The sequence below is a fragment of the Mytilus edulis genome, chromosome 2 (genome assembly GCF_963676685.1).
Source record: "Mytilus edulis chromosome 2, xbMytEdul2.2, whole genome shotgun sequence".
Lineage (NCBI taxonomy): Eukaryota > Metazoa > Mollusca > Bivalvia > Mytilida > Mytilidae > Mytilus > Mytilus edulis.
This window is the reverse complement of record NC_092345.1, coordinates 34098834-34120736: the sequence shown is the minus strand read 5'-3', so window position 1 is coordinate 34120736 and position 21903 is coordinate 34098834. Positions and strand designations below refer to the sequence as shown.

General features: G+C 33.1%; 1 protein-coding gene across 1 annotated transcript in view; it reads right to left on the bottom strand.

Moving 5' to 3' along the window:
- Positions 1 to 20281, bottom strand: part of LOC139512046 (reticulocyte-binding protein 2-like) — a 39134-nt gene extending 18853 nt beyond the window's left edge. Inside the window, exons 1-3 of the mRNA XM_071299362.1 lie at positions 20151 to 20281; positions 4274 to 4787; positions 3061 to 3153 (exon numbers count right to left, since the gene is read on the bottom strand). Coding sequence (XP_071155463.1) covers positions 3061 to 3153; positions 4274 to 4772 — 592 coding nt within the window. The 5' untranslated portion in view covers positions 4773 to 4787; positions 20151 to 20281. The remainder of the gene's footprint in view (positions 1 to 3060; positions 3154 to 4273; positions 4788 to 20150) is intronic.
- Between the last annotated feature and the right edge of the window lie 1622 nt (positions 20282 to 21903).

Sequence of the window (21903 nt, the reverse complement as noted above, 5' to 3'; positions counted from 1 at the left end):
AGATTATCTTCTTTTAAGAAATATTAATTTTGTCATCCACTTTTGCACCGCTTATAAATGTCCGTTTTATTTCATACATAAACTTTTAAGTATCAGTATGTTTTTAATTCATATTGTTTCGTTTCGTTCCGCTTTTATTTCGTTTCGCTTTTTACAGGTATCCCTCTTATTGCCCCTTTTCTATTTTGATATTTTAAGCAAACATTTAAAAAATCAAACTTTCAAAAAGTGAAATAATCAAAATTGCGCGTTAGGTTTAGTATTTTAAATGTTTGGTCAAATTTCTAAACTATCAAATTTATAAACGATATTTAGAATTTTGATATTTTAATAATTTGGTTAAAATTTCAAACTTTCAAAACTTTAACACAATTTGAAATTTTGATATTTTAAAACTTTCCAAAATTCCAAAAATCTAAAATTTCAAAACTTTTTAAAACTTTGAATTGATAAGTGTTACACGGACCCAATGAAATGTCACATTTGAAGTGTTTAAATACATTAACTTTTATTTTAGTGGATAATTACTCATCAATTGAGGTGCTCCTGAATTGGAGGAAGATTCTCAGAATTTTTACAGAAAAAAAGTGGTCGAACTAATTAGCGACGCTTCTAACTCGAATAATTCAAGCCCTTTCCGTGTCCGATTTTCTCCCACACGAGGGCTTGAACTCCTTGTGATCATTGGCCGCGTCGCCTGCTCTCTGTGAGAGAGAGCCAATCAGCGGCGATCAGGATATGAGTCTGCGCAACTCTCTTGAAATTGTCTTACCAAACACGTGTGTTCAATTAACACAAATCCGATAATAATTAATTAACATCAATTAACATCAGTTTACATCATTTATCATCAATTAACATCCGGAACTCCTCCTTCTTTAGCTGCCAATTTAAATCAAAATTCCCATATTGCAAAGCGGTGTGAATTTTCCGGTTGACGGTCTTGATCGAGGAAGACGTTCAGGCGTTAATGTAGCCTTCGTAGATCAGCGGAATATAACGACTGAATTATTCGGGTTACGACGCTTCTTGTCTCTAATTAGGGAGACCCGAAAAAAGTAATAAAATCGTTTCTTTCCCCTGTCTCATGTAACCCACGATCTTTGTTTATTTTGAAAGTTGTTGACCTACAAATTAAAGTATTGCGTGTTGATGTTTAAATCATCTACAGTAAACAATATTATGTTTAGATTTGACTAAAACAAATTTGTAATTAGTGCACGATCTCTAAGAATGATTTACATAACCAGTGAACTGGTGAAGGATATCCCTGCTTTTTCCAAGAATGACGTCACTATAAAATACAATGTAGGTTGGATATATTTAGAATATCTCGTCATACTAATTTTTCCGGATTTTAAATTAAACGTAAATAGTGTAAAGGAGAGTTCAAGATACGATAATTTCGTGAGAAACAGAAGGGAAATGTGTAAAAAAGTGTTTAAAGTCAAACTATTCATTTCTGGGTCTCCTTCTCTTCAATCTAAGTAAGATTTGTTGGGGGGTTTTCCACACTATAACATGTATAAAAACAAAATGAATGATGTGAGGCAGTGTCACTCTGGTCAACCCCATAGGGGATTGACGGCTTGAAGCCGTCTTTCCCCCAAAAAAGGACATTATCAAAAATGTATGCTTTTTTCGAAGGCAGATTGTGAGCGTAAATGAACGCTGACCCCATTTTTTATTTCATTTTTCTATTAGGTATAAGATAAAGTTAGTTTATAGAAAAATATAGCGAAATCTTATATTAAATAAAAAAATTGATTTAGACCAGCGAGCCCCCTTAAATGGTTTACTTTTACAAATTTTAGCTAGATGAAGAGGTGTCTCTTTAATGACACTCATACCACATCTTCTTATATCTATATATCCTTATGATTTTTTAACCAATTTTGAGTCTAACATCTAGTTGGAGATGTTTTCCTTTTTAAATTTGACTTAAGTGATACAATTATATGTTGATGTTTACTCTTATTGCAGAAACATCACATTATATTTGGATGCATTATTATGTGCCCTTGCTACTGTATCAAATGCTCTTTAGAGCAATAAATTGGTGAATTTGACTAAGAAGTCATGTAATCTATAATTTAGGTTTTGTTGGCTTATTTTTATTTTTTATAATCCTTTTCTAATTCAGATGTTGTCTATCATGTCTATCTTTTACGGTTATCAAGAATAGCAACAAGATGAAATTGAGTAAAGTGTATGTGGCACACAAAATTTCTTGAGCAATATTGTCAATAGTCAAAGTTCAAGTTGGAGTTTTGATGCTACTCATGTGTGTCACTTAACTGATCTCTGAAAGTTATTTTTTGAAGATAAAATATCTACGTGCAATAGATTGAAGCATCCAATTGCTATGAAATATAATATATGACATTATCAAATTTAAGAGATGAAGTACTATAACTGCTGGTTTTTAGTTGATAATTTTTTAAAGATTAAAGGACAAACTGTCACCATGTTAACTGAATGATGATTTTCTGTAATTCCTAAATTAGACAGAAACAAGAATGTGTCCATAGTTCATTGATGCTCGGGCCAATCACACTATAATTTTCTATGTTTCGTTGACTCTGCAATTGGGGTCAATACTCTAATTGGGCAATAAAAATAGAAAGATCATATATTATGTTAGGCAGGGGCAGATCCAGACTGTCATTTGAAATGGGGTATCTAACCAAGGATAAAAGGGGGGAAGGAGGGGTGTGTAAGTTCCAACTATATGTCCCCATTCAAATGCATTGATCATCCAAAAAAGATAGAGTTCCAACCCCTGTTACCCCCTTGATCTGCCAACATTAGGGATCATGTGTACTAAGTTACATGTTGATTGGACTTCAACTTCATCAAATACTATCTTGACCAAAAACTTTAACCTGAAGTGGACCAGATGGACAAACAGACGAACCAACAAATGGAGAAATAAAACGAATTGTTAAAGATTACGGTATGATTGTCTCCAACTGCCATATTTTCTTATGTTTGAGAAACCTTCTGTTTTCCTAAAATGATGCTATGATCTATTTGTACATGCACTTTTTAGACTCTTACCTTCATTACGATGTGCAGGTTCTGTTTTCCCAGATTTAGTGTCAAGAAATCCTGAATCTTGTAAGTCTGGGTTTTCATGGCCTTTCGAAAAGTCTACAGTGTAAAAAAAAACTTTGATTTTTATGAACAGATGAATGTTTTATGTTGCTGCAGCAAGATAATATGATGCAGTCAACCATATTACAGATTGGACCATACATGTAAGGTCAGACCGTATGAGCATACACGTACGGTCCAGGATGAGCTGACCATACATGTTATTTTATCATATGGGTAATTAATTAAATTGAAACAAGCATTTATCAAAATCTTTATTTTACTAGTGATTTTTAGTTTTACAAATTGTTATTGATAATTTATTACAATTAGACAAAATGAACAAACGAACAATTGAAATTAAGAATTTGTTTAATTGTAAATCTGAATCCTATATGTTGGTACTATCCCCTTGGAAGGTAACACAATTCAAGTAACGTAATATTTTTTACATTTTCATGTTTGCAGTTCATGCATGTTCCTTTGCATTTGCATTTTGTGGTAAAGTTGCTAAATATTCCAAAACAATTGACCTCCCACATGATATTTACTTCTGATATCTTCAATTTCAGTGATCATAATTCAATTAATGTATTACTGATCGACATGCTAGATACAAGAGATTAACAGATATAATTAGTGTGAATTTAAGAAAAAGTTATATGCATTTGTATCTAATAAACCTGACCATCTTTTTTAATGGTCCGACCGTAGGAGTATTTTGAGTATTTACGGTCTGGAACATATATATTATACACAAATATAGTCTTTTTTAATTTTTTTTTCATGATTTGAGGATGAAAAGGGGTTGCATTATATAATACACAAATGCATACTGAATATATACAAATAAAATCAGTACATCCAATGTCACTATATTCAAAAGAATGTTTGTACTTATTGAATATAGATTATCATACATGTTTTTTTTTAAATAAATATCAGTCTTAACCTTACCATGCATATATAGGAACTTTTTTCAATTTTACAAGGATTTAGGCACACACTTAAGGTATTGATTAATAAACTTGTATGCCGGTGACCTATAGTTGTTCTTAATGTTTGTGTCATTTTGGTCTTTTGTGGATAGTTGTCTCATTGGCAATCATACCACATCTTCTTTTTTATATTGTATCACCCTGGGAAGTTTATAGGCGACTTCTAATAGACTACTCACTATAAGGTTTGCCTTTGATTTCTGTATAATCTTGCTCACCATTGACAGGTGTTACACCACTGTTATTTTTATCTGACACTTTGACCTTTGGGTCCATTGATTCACATTCAGATATTTTGTCTTCTTTACCATTTGTATCTGTTGCCACTGCTTCAGTTTCAGTATTCTTTAACTTTATAATAACCCCTGATTTTGGGATTGCAGATTCTACAGGTTCTTGTTTCAGTGGCATGTTTACTTGTTCCTTTTCTTCTGTGTTACCATGATGTTTACTTTCAACAGAACTGTTCATATCACTCTTCTCTTTTCTTATAGTAACAGCTTCTACAGAATTTTGTATATTTTTAGCAATGCCATTTTGCGTAGATTGCCCACCCTGACCATCAGGATCATTCTGATTACCAGTATCTGATTGACAAGGTCTGTAAACTTCTTCCTTCATATGCCTTTTATTTTCTTTTGAATTTTTGCTTGTGCATTTAGTGAGTGAATTCCCCATTGTGTCTGCTTACACCTGGTAAAATATAAAAAAACCTTGACATTGGAAAAAGTGTAAAAACGTGCGTTGAAGATAGAACTTTGATTTCTAATGGTAACTTTTAGAAATTATGACTTGGATGGAAAGTTGTCTCATTGACATTCATACCAAATCTTCTTATAAAATTGAGAATGGAAATGGGGAATGTGTCAAAGAGACAACAACTCAACCACAGAAAGAACAACAGCAGAAGGTCACCAACAGGTCTTCAATGTAGCGAGAAATTCCCACACCTGGAGGCGTCCTTTAGCTGGCCCCTAAACAAATATGTACTAGTTCAGTGATAATGAACGTCATACTATTAATTTCCAAATTCCTTGTACACAAGAAACTAAAATTAAATAATACAAGACTTACATAGGCCAGAGGCTCCTGACTTGGGACACTATTTATTGAATAATTTAACCCAAGGAATACCATGAATAGATGTATACAATGTATAATAACTCTAAAGAGCTAATTGTTTCGCTTTTTACCTATAATGTCTGTTTTGTTTACACATCATTGTAAATATAATGGAATTTGATGTAACTCCCGTACAAGTGAGAGGTTTAGTGCTTTAAAACCAGGTTTAATCCACCATCTTCTATGTATACATTTGAAAATGTCTGTACCAAGTCAGGAATATGACAGTTGTCCATTAATTTAATGTGTTTTAATATCATTTGATTTTGTCATTTGATTAGGGACTTTCCTTTTTGAATTTTCCTTGGAGTTCAGTATTTTTGTGATTTTACTTTTCACCTAGGTCTATGTGAGTCTTGAACAACATGAACAATGGACACTTTGCAACATTGTTAACTATAATAGAATTCATGACATAAAATCTTATTGCTGATAATTTGTTCTGTTTTATATTCTCTATATTTTCCTTTTTTTTCTTCTTCCCAAAACACAGGTAACTGAGTCATTCACAGTATACCAGGATAAATAACTCTTATATAGAAATATTCTAATAACAATTACTACAAATGGGCTTTTCTTGGTCATGTTGTTGATCATTTTTATTAATGAAAGTGTTTATATATATATGTGCATCTATCATGTCTATCTTTTATATTTTCAATTTTAAAATAAGCAAAATTAAAAATATTTCATCATTACAGGGTAATATTACTCCAAACAAGTAGATTCAGTAAAGCGGACGATTAACAACTGACCCCAAGTGATGGGAAAAAGCTCGCACTAGCCATCAGTTTTAAAAAAGTAGTTTGGGTTCATCATGTTCATCAAATGTTAAAAAAATATGGTATTGAAAATTATGCATTAGACCCCTTTCACATTAGCATTTTTTTTAATTGATCTAAATTTGAATAAATAAATAAGGCTAGTTAAAAATAGTTGCTTTTCATATATATGTATGCAGATAAATTGTTTTCAATTCAATTTAGCCTAGATAGTTTATGGGGGCTCGCGGGTATCAATCAATTTCTTTTAAATAGGAGTTTGCTATATTTTTTCTATAAATGAACTTTATCATATACTCAAAAGAAAAAGAAAATAATTTAAAGGGTCACCATTAATTTTAGCTGACAATCTGCCTTTGATAGAAGCATGCATTTTTGGTTTAGGTATTTTTTCCTATAGAACTTTTAAAAATAAGAGAAGTATTGGTAATATCGAAATAAAAAAAGAACTAAATTATAGAAATCACCTTAATTAATTTTCAATTCATGTTTAGAACAGCCTATTTGAAAATATTAAAAAAAAATATTGATCACCAACGAGTTAAACATATATTTCAATTTTAAAGCAAAAAAAAAATGAATTTTCGCACCAAAGGGAGATAATTTGGATACACATTTAATAGTCAACTGGGGCCAAAACGAAATGATTTTCTCAGGTGATTTTTGTACCATGTCATAAAGTAACAGTTAATAGTGTAATAAATAAAATTTATAATGAAAAAAAATATGAAATAAAAATTTCTGAAATTTTTGTTACCTCGAGTCTTTTTAATAAAATTTCATTAAAAATTTGGGTTTACAAGTAAGATCGGTTAATCACTTTTGATTTATTCAAACATAAGTTCATCTTTTTGTTTTTTTAGTTTAGACCAATTAAAGATAGATTTAAGGCATTTGTAAGCCAAAAAAGTGTCCCATGAAATTGTGTCCTCTAGAACATTATTTCACAGTTCGTCTGTGAAATTTTGTTCATGGGACAGAATATTACATTTGTAAACTATAAAATAGTGTCTCCCTTAGTGAAAAATTGTCCCTAGTACTTGCACATAATGGACAATATTTCATAGTGTAGCTATTTTTTTCTGTCCCTAAAGAAGAGAAATAATTTAGAAATCATTGAAATGTTTTAATCAATCAGTTAAATCATAATTGAAATTTAAATAAAGACAACACAGATGTCAACAAAAATGAAAAGTGATGAATATAAACAGCTGTATGATTATGTGTGTGATGGTTAATACCCTCAAGAATTTGAAAATAATGATAGGAGATCATTTAAAAGGAAGGCAAAGCAGTTGCAAATTAAAAACAATGAAATGTATTATATATACATGTTGACAAAAAAACACAAGAGAAAACATTAAAACTTGTAATTCATAAGGACAAATTGAAACAAGACCGAAAGGTATGTGCAAGAAGAAACGGCAATCAATCATTTATGAATATTATTCATGACATTTTTGATCTTGTTAAAAAGGACAATTCAAAGATGTTAAAAAAATTCATAGATTCCTATTGTATTTAAAAACAAATGTCAATTTAGTCTTATTATTTTTTGTTAAATATTTTTTTTGGATTAGATTAGACTTTTATGCAATATTGACATGATTTCACTATGAAAAAAGTCCAACGAAGGTCACAATAGAATATCTTGTCAAGGGACACTTTTACATAGAAGTGGACAATATTTTATAATAAAATTATGTCCTGGACCAAATTTTATAGGTCTTATCTGTGAAATTTTGTCCATGGGACATCATTTCATGGGGGACACTATTTAATCCTACACATTCACATTGCCCTAAAATCCATCTGAAGTGAACCGATCTAGTTGAAATCAATCTAATCAAATCAAAGGCACTTGTTTCTATCCATTGGAAGACCCACTATCAACATATATTTATATACGTTGATAGTGGGAGTGTAGCGGGGTTGCTTCCCCTCAGTATAGGTAGAACATATAGAGCCAGTCTTAATCAACTGAGCTAGGGAATCAAATCTTTGGCTCAGTGGGTTAACGCACTGACTGTCACGCAGACAGGGGTTCTAATCCGGGTGGTGACGATATGAATTTGTAGAGTAGATACATGCTCTCCGGTTACATTTGGCGCCTGACTAAAATATCCACGATGGTTATCTGGAGTATAGCCAGGGTTTGTGTTGTTTATAAGAGTCATATATAAAGATATGATGACTCTTGTGGTAGGGGAATAGTGTAGCGGGTTGCTTCCCCTCAGTACAGGTAGAACATATAAACCTGTACAGAAATTGCTAACAAAAGCACATAAGTTTCACATGTGAAGCACATGAGATGCAAGTAAGAATTGTATGCAAATCAGGTTGCTCACATGTGCAGTTTGGTAGTTCATATGTGCCCACAAAAATCTAACATAATGCTCACATGTGCAATTCAAACCTCAGGTGAGCTTTTATCATCCATGTTAGTTTTGTACTTTGAAAAGTTTTTCCATTTTCCTAACCGTTCAAAACTAACCTACATAGTTTTATTGCTCATATGAGCTTTTTCAAAATGACATGCCCAGTCATGTACTTCCTGTAAATTCAAATTCATGCAAAGCATGCAATAATTGAAGGGAGATGGATATGAAAAATGTTAAGCCATATTTTGAGCTATATTTAACAAAAAGGCATTGTTAAAATCTGATAAAACTAATGTGGCTGTGGTTAATTACTTGTAAGTTATCATTTCTATTTCTTTATGTTCATTTTTGTGTCAGATTCTGAAATATAATATATTACAATTTTAGTCCTTATCATTAGTATTATTTTGCAGATTGCTTCAAATAGGTAGCCAGTAGCCATGGGGGGTGGAGGAACCCCCTTGAAACCAAATAAGCACTGTTAAAGTCAACATTCTGTTCAAATTGTGACTGTTAAAGTCCATTTTCTTTTGTCCAAATCCCCCCCCCCCCCCTGGTATTACATGCATATAGTTAATTCCTTTATAAACTTTCTGAAAAACATTACTTAATCAAAGACATTCAATATGTACTTAAAACTTGCAAGCCCAGCCATTAGTTTTAAAATGTAATGTTATGTTTTTAGTCATTATGGTTTAAGTAACAAAACAAAACAAAAAATGTATCTAAATCATAATTAATTGACAGTAATTAAAGAATAACACTTAACATGATGTGTCAGTTATTTTATTTTTAATTAAATTATTTAAGATATTCATTTAAATTTGAAAAATATTCCTATTTGAAGCAGCCATTTTGTTTTGATTTTGGATACATATAAACTTTAATCATTATCATCTGGAAATGATTAGATAACAAAATCAAATGGGTCAACTAATATTCATGTGTGCAACATGTGAGCAGATGCTCATATGAGCAATCTGATAAAATCCACATGTGAAACAAAAGCTCATTGACTGTTACGGAATAGAAGTTCCTTCATAATATAAGTTCCAAATGGAAAAACTATTCTGGAATATTATTTCCACAGGAATAAATATTACAGTAGATGTTCCTAACGGAATAAATAGTATTGAATATTTGTTCCGACAGGTACAGGTATTATGACATTGTTTATAATAAAGTTTCCACTGGAACTTCTGTTAGGACTGTAACAAATATATACGTTGACAATTGGAGCATAATGCACGTGAGGTTTTTAACATGCAAATTAGGTTAATTTCATATGTGCAATTTTTTGCTCACAAAATGCTCACCTAATTTGCATGTTAAAAAACTCATATGCAATCATGTTAGTTTATAACGTGAGCATCTTATGTGCAACATGTTAGCACATTTTGGTAAGGGAAGCCAGTCTTAATCAACTGACATAGGGAATCGATTCTTTGGCTCAGTGGGTTAACACACTGACTGTCATCCAGACAACCGGGGTTCGAATCCTAGGGGTGACGATATGAATTTGTAGATGTAACGGAGGGGGTCGGTGACGACACCTTCTGGGACGTGTAGCGGCCAGTACTTCGCCCCTATTCGACCATTGGGATACCTGATATCTGATTATGGCTGAACAACAGACAATGAGTCAAACGAAACTATATTTTATTCACAAATATACAATTATTGCATTTAATATTAAACAAAGTCGGATATAAACAGAAGTCAGAAAACTTTCTAAACTGAAGTTCAAAAATAGAGTAATTTCAAAGGTAAAATAAAAATGAATTGTTCCCAGAGCTAGTCTTAAAAGTAAAGTAAATTTGCTTCGCGTTGTGTTTAAAAGTAGTGAAATTTGCACCATAAAAGGGTGACTAACTCTGGCGAACTGCACCGAAGTGGTGGCTAACTTTAAACTCAAGTGAACTGATACAGTCCGGCGAGTATCTGGAGGCCTGTGCAAGGCCGACTCCGACTCGATATCAAATGATGTTCTAAACTTGTCATTAAACCGGGTAACTTTAACTGAAACGGTACTGAAGAAAAGTTGAATAAATAAATATTCATAAAACATTATAAAAACATAGAAAGTTAAATACTAAAACAGTTAAATTAACAATCCTTACTTTTATCTTACTGTGTTTAAATAAAATTAAACTTAAAATAAACATTTAAATACTAAATAATTAATCTGTCCAAATTAAGGGGAATTAACCTAGGTACATCAAGGCACATCTATTACATTCCTCCCCCCTTAGGACAAATATTAAAGAAATTAATATTTGGGAAAAACATTTAAAATAGATGTGTTGAAAACAATAAACAATATAAAACAATGCAAACAAAATGTCAATTAATGTCACAAAAATGTCAAATAAACACACGGCCCAACCTTCGGGAAAGTTCCACACGGTATAAACGTCCAGGAATTGGCGGTAAACACAGTTTATGAAGTACAATAATCAATAGCATATATATCCAACGGTAAATGGACACAGCATATGTACAGCATTCCACAAATAGTCCTTCAAACGGAAACGGAATGTAAATATGGCTAATCTGCATGGTTCAAGTTGTCCCAGGTATAGTCCACCAATTGTTGATCTTACAAAAAACACTTTTAATATGTGTTTTCGGGTTCTTAAAGTCCATCGTTGTACCAGGTTTAGTCCACCATTGTAGATCTCACAGAATCACGTTAAACATGTGATTCCGGGTTCAAGATGATCAAACGTTGTACCAAAAGTAAGAAAGGTGTTCTCGATACAAGAACGGCTTACTATATCAGCTGGTTGTCTTCCAACATAAACTAACTGCCACTCAATAGATTTCTGCCATGACTTTAAAAAGTCACAAAAGGAATACCATAACCCAATGAAACAAATTTATAACAATAAAACTTGTTCAGAGAGTTTAAAAATCCAAATAAATGAGCAAACTCATAAATAAAACTATTCCAACAAGAAACTAAGCTACAATCTAAACAAACCAACATCTAAAGAAAACACAATCTAATCAAACAACGTTTTTGAGGGTGGTTTCATTAACAAAACCGGCTCATTAACGTGACCAAGAAAAACAACAAATCCAAAAACTTTGAAACCATACCTACTAAACAATAATATAAAATGACAAAATAAGTAAAATACAAAATATACAAATTAAAACAAATAAAACATATTATATAAAAACTTTAACTAGCTTATCCTTCCAACAAGAGAAGTCATCCATGCTAGAAATCAAATAATCAGATAAAGAACTTTGCAAATCAGATGGAAATAAACTTTGAACTTTTTTGACGACTTTGCATGATTTTTTCACATTCTTATGAACTGAAGAAGAAACTTGTTTTTCTGGTTCAACAACATGAACAGATGTGACACTTTTACAAACTTTATTGGGACAATTAGCTCTGATATGTCCAACTACCAAACAATTAAAACATTTTTTTACCTTTAACTTCCTATAAACAATCTTCTTAAGAACGTTGACAATTTGGTCAAAACCAGACTTCAAACAACTAAAATCTAAACTTTCTTCACTTTCCTTAGTTTCACATTCAACAGGTTCAACTGTCAACTTAAAAGACTCAAACTCTGTAGCCAAAAATATAGCATCATCAAAAGTTGCAGGATGCTTAAAACGAACAAACTCTCCCATTTCCTTCTCTAATTTGTCAATGAAAATGTCCATACCATAAGGTTCCATACTATGGAAATTATCTGGATATGCACGATGGCATAAAAGTTTTAATCTATGTCCAAAATCAAACACAGATTCATCTGGCAAAATTGTACAATTTTTCAGTTGAAATTTATAAAAAAGTATCCTTTCCTTAGGATTAAAACGTTGCATTAACAACCTTTTCAAAAAACTGTAGCTTTGCAACTGAACAGGAGTAAGAAGACGTAAAATAGTTCGTGCTTCTTCTCTTAAATTTATTACTAACTGAAGAGCCATTTCAGAAAAATTCCAGTTATTCCAAAAACTAACTGCTTCAAATTGAATAAAATAATCTTGTACATCAGCACTAACATCGTCAAAAGTACAAGGTTTCTGTTCAAACTTTAACATTTTGAAAATCAAAAACTTGAAGAAAAAAAACCGATTGTTTAAAAATATTCAAACCAAAAACTGAGGGATCAGATATCCTGGTTACGGCACCATTTGTAACGGAGGGGTCGGTGACGACACCTTCCGGGACGTGTAGCGGCCAGTACTTCGCCCCTATTCGACCATTGGGATACCTGATATCTGATTATGGCTGAACAACAGACAATGAGTCAAACGAAACTATATTTTATTTACAAATGTACAATAATTGCATGTATTAAACAAAGTCGGATATAAACAGAAGTCAGAAAACTTTCCAAACTGAAGTTCAAAAATAGAGTAATTTCAAAGGTAAAATGAAAATGAATTGTTCCCAGAGCTAGTCTTAAAAGTAAAGTAAATTTGCTTCGCGTTGTGTTTAAAAGTAGTGAAATTTGCACCATAAAAGGGTGACTAACTCTGGCGAACTGCACCGAAGTGGTGGCTAACTCTAAACTCAAGTGAACTGATACAGTCCGGCGAGTATCTGGAGGCCTGTGCAAGACCGACTCCGACTCGATATCAAATGATGTTCTAAACTTGTCATTAAACCGGGTAACTTTAACTGAAACGGTACTGAAGAAAAGTTGAATAAATAAATATTCATAAAACATTATAAAAACATAGAAAGTTAAATACTAAAACAGTTAAATTAACAATCCTTACTTTTATCTTACTGTGTTTAAATAAAATTAAACTTAAAATAAACATTTAAATACTAAATAATTAATCTGTCCAAATTAAGGGGAATTAACCTAGGTACATCAAGGCACATCTATTACATTCCTCCCCCCTTAGGACAAATATTAAAGAAATTAATATTTGGGAAAAAACATTTAAAATAGATGTGTTGAAAACAATAAACAATATAAAACAATGCAAACAAAATGTCAATTAATGTCACAAAAATGTCAAATAAACACACGGCCCAACCATCGGGAAAGTTCCACACGGTATAAACGTTCAGGAATAGGCGGTAAACACAGTTTATGAAGTACAATAATCAATAGCATATATATCCAACGGTAAATGGACACAGCATATGTACAGCATTCCACAAATAGTCCTTCAAACGGAAACGGAATGTAAATACGGCTAATCTGCATGGTTCAAGTTGTCCCAGGTATAGTCCACCAATTGTTGATCTTACAAAAAACACTTTTAATATGTGTTTTCGGGTTCTTAAAGTCCATCGTTGTACCAGGTTTAGTCCACCATTGTAGATCTCACAGAATCACGTTAAACATGTGATTCCGGGTTCAAGATGATCAAACGTTGTACCAAAAGTAAGAAAGGTGTTCTCGATACAAGAACGGCTTACTATATCAGCTGGTTGTCTTCCAACATAAACTAACTGCCACTCAATAGATTTCTGCCATGACTTTAAAAAGTCACAAAAGGAATACCATAACCCAATGAAACAAATTTATAACAATAAAACTTGTTCAGAGAGTTTAAAAATCCAAATAAATGAGCAAACTCATAAATAAAACTATTCCAACAAGAAACTAAGCTACAATCTAAACAAACCAACATCTAAAGAAAACACAATCTAATCAAACAACGTTTTTGAGGGTGGTTTCATTAACAAAACCGGCTCATTAACGTGACCAAGAAAAACAACAAATCCAAAAACTTTGAAACCATACCTACTAAACAATAATATAAAATGACAAAATAAGTAAAATACAAAATATACAAATTAAAACAAATAAAACATATTATATAAAAACTTTAACTAGCTTATCCTTCCAACAAGAGAAATCAAATAATCAGATAAAGAACTTTGCAAATCAGATGGAAATAAACTTTGAACTTTTTTGACGACTTTGCATGATTTTTTCACATTCTTATGAACTGAAGAAGAAACTTGTTTTTCTGGTTCAACAACATGAACAGATGTGACACTTTTACAAACTTTATTGGGACAATTAGCTCTGATATGTCCAACTACCAAACAATTAAAACATTTTTTGACCTTTAACTTCCTATAAACAATCTTCTTAAGAACGTTGACAATTTGATCAAAACCAGACTTCAAACAACTAAAATCTAAACTTTCTTCACTTTCCTTAGTTTCACATTCAACAGGTTCAACTGTCAACTTAAAAGACTCAAACTCTGTAGCCAAAAATATAGCATCATCAAAAGTTGCAGGATGCTTAAAACGAACAAACTCTCCCATTTCCTTCTCTAATTTGTCAATGAAAATGTCCATACCATAAGGTTCCATACTATGGAAATTATCTGGATATGCACGATGGCATAAAAGTTTTAATCTATGTCCAAAATCAAACACAGATTCATCTGGCAAAATTGTACAATTTTTCAGTTGAAATTTATAAAAAAGTATCCTTTCCTTAGGATTAAAACGTTGCATTAACAACCTTTTCAAAAAACTGTAGCTTTGCAACTGAACAGGAGTAAGAAGACGTAAAATAGTTCGTGCTTCTTCTCTTAAATTTATTACTAACTGAAGAGCCATTTCAGAAAAATTCCAGTTATTCCAAAAACTAACTGCTTCAAATTGAATAAAATAATCTTGTACATCAGCACTAACATCGTCAAAAGTACAAGGTTTCTGTTCAAACTTTAACATTTTGAAAATCAAAAACTTGAAGAAAAAAAACCGATTGTTTAAAAATATTCAAACCAAAAACTGAGGGATCAGATATCCTGGTTACGGCACCATTTGTAACGGAGGGGTCGGTGACGACACCTTCCGGGACGTGTAGCGGCCAGTACTTCGCCCCTATTCGACCATTGGGATACCTGATATCTGATTATGGCTGAACAACAGACAATGAGTCAAACGAAACTATATTTTATTTACAAATGTACAATAATTGCATGTATTAAACAAAGTCGGATATAAACAGAAGTCAGAAAACTTTCCAAACTGAAGTTCAAAAATAGAGTAATTTCAAAGGTAAAATGAAAATGAATTGTTCCCAGAGCTAGTCTTAAAAGTAAAGTAAATTTGCTTCGCGTTGTGTTTAAAAGTAGTGAAATTTGCACCATAAAAGGGTGACTAACTCTGGCGAACTGCACCGAAGTGGTGGCTAACTCTAAACTCAAGTGAACTGATACAGTCCGGCGAGTATCTGGAGGCCTGTGCAAGACCGACTCCGACTCGATATCAACAAATGGAAGTGTTTAACGACCTTGACTGGCTATACAGCCCTCGCACGGTCGGCTCGGTGCCCGAAGGCGATTGATGAGCATTTAAATATTTTCTGCCGTGGGTCAGGAACAGGTAGTAAGGACGCCGAATGGAGGCCGCCATCTTGGTTTTGGTGAGTTGATTTTGGTTTTTTACTATTTTGATGTTATTCTTCACAACGGCTGCTTTCAGGGCCAATTTGGTCAGCTTGGCAGCCCGCTAACCTCGATGATGGAGTACTGGTAGATGAATCGTGGACGTAGTTTTAAAGATGACAGGAAGCGTTATCAGGACCAAAGCCGTGAGGCAGTAAAATGAAGGTCGTATCACCCAACAGCCTAGGATACAGCCCTCGGACGTTAATCGGCATAACACTCCCCATGATACAATGGTTTTGGAGTGCATGTTAACGCGGGTACGCCAACACCTACGTCTATCTGTACGGCATGGATTGGTTTCTGTCATCTTAAGAAGTAAGTCGTTGATCATCTAACAATAAACCCTCATCGAAGATAGCGGGTAAAGGAGAGCTGGCCCAGCACGTCCGTTCAGCTGTAATGACTGAGACGTGACTGGAATGGATTGATGACTCGATTTCAAATGATGTTCTAAACTTGTCATTAAACCGGGTAACTTTAACTGAAACGGTACTGAAGAAAAGTTGAATAAATAAATATTCATAAAACATTATAAAAACATAGAAAGTTAAATACTAAAACAGTTAAATTAACAATCCTTACTTTTATCTTACTGTGTTTAAATAAAATTAAACTTAAAATAAACATTTAAATACTAAATAATTAATCTGTCCAAATTAAGGGGAATTAACCTAGGTACATCAAGGCACATCTATTACATTCCTCCCCCCTTAGGACAAATATTAAAGAAATTAATATTTGGGAAAAAACATTTAAAATAGATGTGTTGAAAACAATAAACAATATAAAACAATGCAAACAAAATGTCAATTAATGTCACAAAAATGTCAAATAAACACACGGCCCAACCATCGGGAAAGTTCCACACGGTATAAACGTTCAGGAATAGGCGGTAAACACAGTTTATGAAGTACAATAATCAATAGCATATATATCCAACGGTAAATGGACACAGCATATGTACAGCATTCCACAAATAGTCCTTCAAACGGAAACGGAATGTAAATACGGCTAATCTGCATGGTTCAAGTTGTCCCAGGTATAGTCCACCAATTGTTGATCTTACAAAAAACACTTTTAATATGTGTTTTCGGGTTCTTAAAGTCCATCGTTGTACCAGGTTTAGTCCACCATTGTAGATCTCACAGAATCACGTTAAACATGTGATTCCGGGTTCAAGATGATCAAACGTTGTACCAAAAGTAAGAAAGGTGTTCTCGATACAAGAACGGCTTACTATATCAGCTGGTTGTCTTCCAACATAAACTAACTGCCACTCAATAGATTTCTGCCATGACTTTAAAAAGTCACAAAAGGAATACCATAACCCAATGAAACAAATTTATAACAATAAAACTTGTTCAGAGAGTTTAAAAATCCAAATAAATGAGCAAACTCATAAATAAAACTATTCCAACAAGAAACTAAGCTACAATCTAAACAAACCAACATCTAAAGAAAACACAATCTAATCAAACAACGTTTTTGAGGGTGGTTTCATTAACAAAACCGGCTCATTAACGTGACCAAGAAAAACAACAAATCCAAAAACTTTGAAACCATACCTACTAAACAATAATATAAAATGACAAAATAAGTAAAATACAAAATATACAAATTAAAACAAATAAAACATATTATATAAAAACTTTAACTAGCTTATCCTTCCAACAAGAGAAGTCATCCATGCTAGAAATCAAATAATCAGATAAAGAACTTTGCAAATCAGATGGAAATAAACTTTGAACTTTTTTGACGACTTTGCATGATTTTTTCACATTCTTATGAACTGAAGAAGAAACTTGTTTTTCTGGTTCAACAACATGAACAGATGTGACACTTTTACAAACTTTATTGGGACAATTAGCTCTGATATGTCCAACTACCAAACAATTAAAACATTTTTTGACCTTTAACTTCCTATAAACAATCTTCTTAAGAACGTTGACAATTTGATCAAAACCAGACTTCAAACAACTAAAATCTAAACTTTCTTCACTTTCCTTAGTTTCACATTCAACAGGTTCAACTGTCAACTTAAAAGACTCAAACTCTGTAGCCAAAAATATAGCATCATCAAAAGTTGCAGGATGCTTAAAACGAACAAACTCTCCCATTTCCTTCTCTAATTTGTCAATGAAAATGTCCATACCATAAGGTTCCATACTATGGAAATTATCTGGATATGCACGATGGCATAAAAGTTTTAATCTATGTCCAAAATCAAACACAGATTCATCTGGCAAAATTGTACAATTTTTCAGTTGAAATTTATAAAAAAGTATCCTTTCCTTAGGATTAAAACGTTGCATTAACAACCTTTTCAAAAAACTGTAGCTTTGCAACTGAACAGGAGTAAGAAGACGTAAAATAGTTCGTGCTTCTTCTCTTAAATTTATTACTAACTGAAGAGCCATTTCAGAAAAATTCCAGTTATTCCAAAAACTAACTGCTTCAAATTGAATAAAATAATCTTGTACATCAGCACTAACATCGTCAAAAGTACAAGGTTTCTGTTCAAACTTTAACATTTTGAAAATCAAAAACTTGAAGAAAAAAAACCGATTGTTTAAAAATATTCAAACCAAAAACTGAGGGATCAGATATCCTGGTTATGGCACCATTTGTAACGGAGGGGTCGGTGACGACACCTTCCGGGACGTGTAGCGGCCAGTACTTCGCCCCTATTCGACCATTGGGATACCTGATATCTGATTATGGCTGAACAACAGACAATGAGTCAAACGAAACTATATTTTATTTACAAATGTACAATAATTGCATGTATTAAACAAAGTCGGATATAAACAGAAGTCAGAAAACTTTCCAAACTGAAGTTCAAAAATAGAGTAATTTCAAAGGTAAAATGAAAATGAATTGTTCCCAGAGCTAGTCTTAAAAGTAAAGTAAATTTGCTTCGCGTTGTGTTTAAAAGTAGTGAAATTTGCACCATAAAAGGGTGACTAACTCTGGCGAACTGCACCGAAGTGGTGGCTAACTCTAAACTCAAGTGAACTGATACAGTCCGGCGAGTATCTGGAGGCCTGTGCAAGACCGACTCCGACTCGATATCAACAAATGGAAGTGTTTAACGACCTTGACTGGCTATACAGCCCTCGCACGGTCGGCTCGGTGCCCGAAGGCGATTGATGAGCATTTAAATATTTTCTGCCGTGGGTCAGGAACAGGTAGTAAGGACGCCGAATGGAGGCCGCCATCTTGGTTTTGGTGAGTTGATTTTGGTTTTTTACTATTTTGATGTTATTCTTCACAACGGCTGCTTTCAGGGCCAATTTGGTCAGCTTGGCAGCCCGCTAACCTCGATGATGGAGTACTGGTAGATGAATCGTGGACGTAGTTTTAAAGATGACAGGAAGCGTTATCAGGACCAAAGCCGTGAGGCAGTAAAATGAAGGTCGTATCACCCAACAGCCTAGGATACAGCCCTCGGACGTTAATCGGCATAACACTCCCCATGATACAATGGTTTTGGAGTGCATGTTAACGCGGGTACGCCAACACCTACGTCTATCTGTACGGCATGGATTGGTTTCTGTCATCTTAAGAAGTAAGTCGTTGATCATCTAACAATAAACCCTCATCGAAGATAGCGGGTAAAGGAGAGCTGGCCCAGCACGTCCGTTCAGCTGTAATGACTGAGACGTGACTGGAATGGATTGATGACTCGATTTTAAATGATGTTCTAAACTTGTCATTAAACCGGGTAACTTTAACTGAAACGGTACTGAAGAAAAGTTGAATAAATAAATATTCATAAAACATTATAAAAACATAGAAAGTTAAATACTAAAACAGTTAAATTAACAATCCTTACTTTTATCTTACTGTGTTTAAATAAAATTAAACTTAAAATAAACATTTAAATACTAAATAATTAATCTGTCCAAATTAAGGGGAATTAACCTAGGTACATCAAGGCACATCTATTACAGTAGAGTAGATAGTACGTGCTCTCCGGTTACAGGTCTTCCAATGGATAGAAACAAGTGCCTGTGAATCAAATACGAAATGCACTAGTGTGAACAGCGTACGTTTACTACCAACTAAAGCAGTGCTATTAGAATTATAATTTTGAAAGGGCAGATATTCTTTCAAATCCAGGAAGCTGTCTGTTTTCATTTTTTATGTCCAGATGTCTTTAAGTTCTAAAAGTCTGTTTTCATGGTGTTTTTTTTTTCTTTTACCTCAGTTAATTTTTTAATGTCTGTTTTGAAAAAAAATCATGACGTTCTTCCTAAAATCTATCATATAGTGACAGACATTTATATATAATTCCTTTACAAAAAATTAGACTGAGATAGTCAAACTGTACACAAATTGATTTGTGGAATACATTTTTTTACCTGTTTCTCTTTTCTTTTGTCAACTGCTTGATTCAATCATCAACACAAATTACACGACTTTACAAGTTGTGGGTGTCTATAGAAATTCTAAATTTAAATTTGGGAAAACATAATTGTTTTAACTTTTGGTTTCTAAATTTAAATTTATGAAAACATGTTTCTTGAACTTTCGGTTTCTCTTTCTGTTGTAAAGTGTAGATCTAAAATTTATTTTTTATTTTTTATTTATCATTTTCCATTTTCTACATATTTTACTTTACATTGCTGTACCTTATATAGATCAAATAAGAATAATCCACTTTTGAACTTAAATGTCCATAAGCATGTGGCTTGATAAAAAAAAATGCAATCGGTTTAACATGGAAGATGATCTTTTTCATGCTGGAATTTGTGTGGTATTTAGACAGCTTTTGTGATAAATTTGGCGGGAGTTTGGAAGATTTTTCAAAAAGAAGAAATTTATAGTTTCCATTCAGTGGCGGATCCAGAGGGGGGGTTCCGGGGGTCCGCACCCCCCCCCCCCCTTTATTTTGGCCGATCAATGCATTTGAATCGGGACATATGTTTGCACCCCCCTGCACCCCCCCTTTGCCCTGGGCTAGCACCCCCCCCCCCTTTCGAAAATTCCTGCATCCGCCACTGCCATTTGTTGATATCTGCAAATTTTTATAGGAAGCAAAAGTATGACATGAACACAGGCATATATATGATTTAATGTCCATATCAATACTAATAATTAATTTACTTAAAGGGCCCACTATTGGGACTAACTGGTACAGCTCTAGCACATGCAGGCACTACTGTAGACCAGAGACATTATATACACCTGTGTATATATACATATATACACATGTGTATATATGTCTCTGTGTAGACGTTCTGTCAATAGTATAAAAGTATTGGCAATTGGAAGAAATAGTGTCCATATATATCAATATAATGACATTGGAAGCCTTCTAACTCTGGAGCAGTCCTAGCAGGCCCCTAGCTAGAGCCACAGGCACTAGATTTTTTATTTATGTCGTAGCTATAGTGCCCATTTATAAATCTCCGCCTATACAAATGCCCCCCCCCCCCCCCCCCCCGAAATTTGTAACCAAATTACAAATTTGTAACCAAATTAGGTTTATACTGATCAGTATAGACCCAATTCGGTCTAGCTCCAGTAATTTTGCTTCAGTTATAATTGGTGAGGGGGGATATCTTTTGTCATAAAATGCACCCCTCCCCCTAAATTTGTTTCAGTTTGTACAAGGACATATAACTAACTAATATACGTCCTTGGTTTGTATAAACATCCGTTGAAAAGTTTGATCAAAGGTTTTTACAAGTAGTTTAACTGTGTTACTCCTAAAACAATAGCAATGTTGAAAAATAAATATTTCATTTGTATGATCTCAAATAAAAATAATTAAGTAAACGAGAAAACACATGCAGCAGTAACTAAAACACCCAATACGGTTAAAATACAAAATAATAGCATTTCCCAAATAAAATTATACTTGCACAAACATTCTTTAAAAATATTTTATGTCTTATTAACACTTTCAATACAGATTTTTTTTTTTTTTTTTGGGGGGGGGGGGGGGGCATTTGTATAGGTGGAGATTTATTAAAGAGGCACTAGCTACGACATAAATAAAAAATCTAATATATTATTGTTTTTTTTGCTCAATCAATAATGAAATGCAAATAGTGAAATGATACCTGTATGCATGGTTCACTTGCAAGTGAATAATTCGTTCTCATTGAA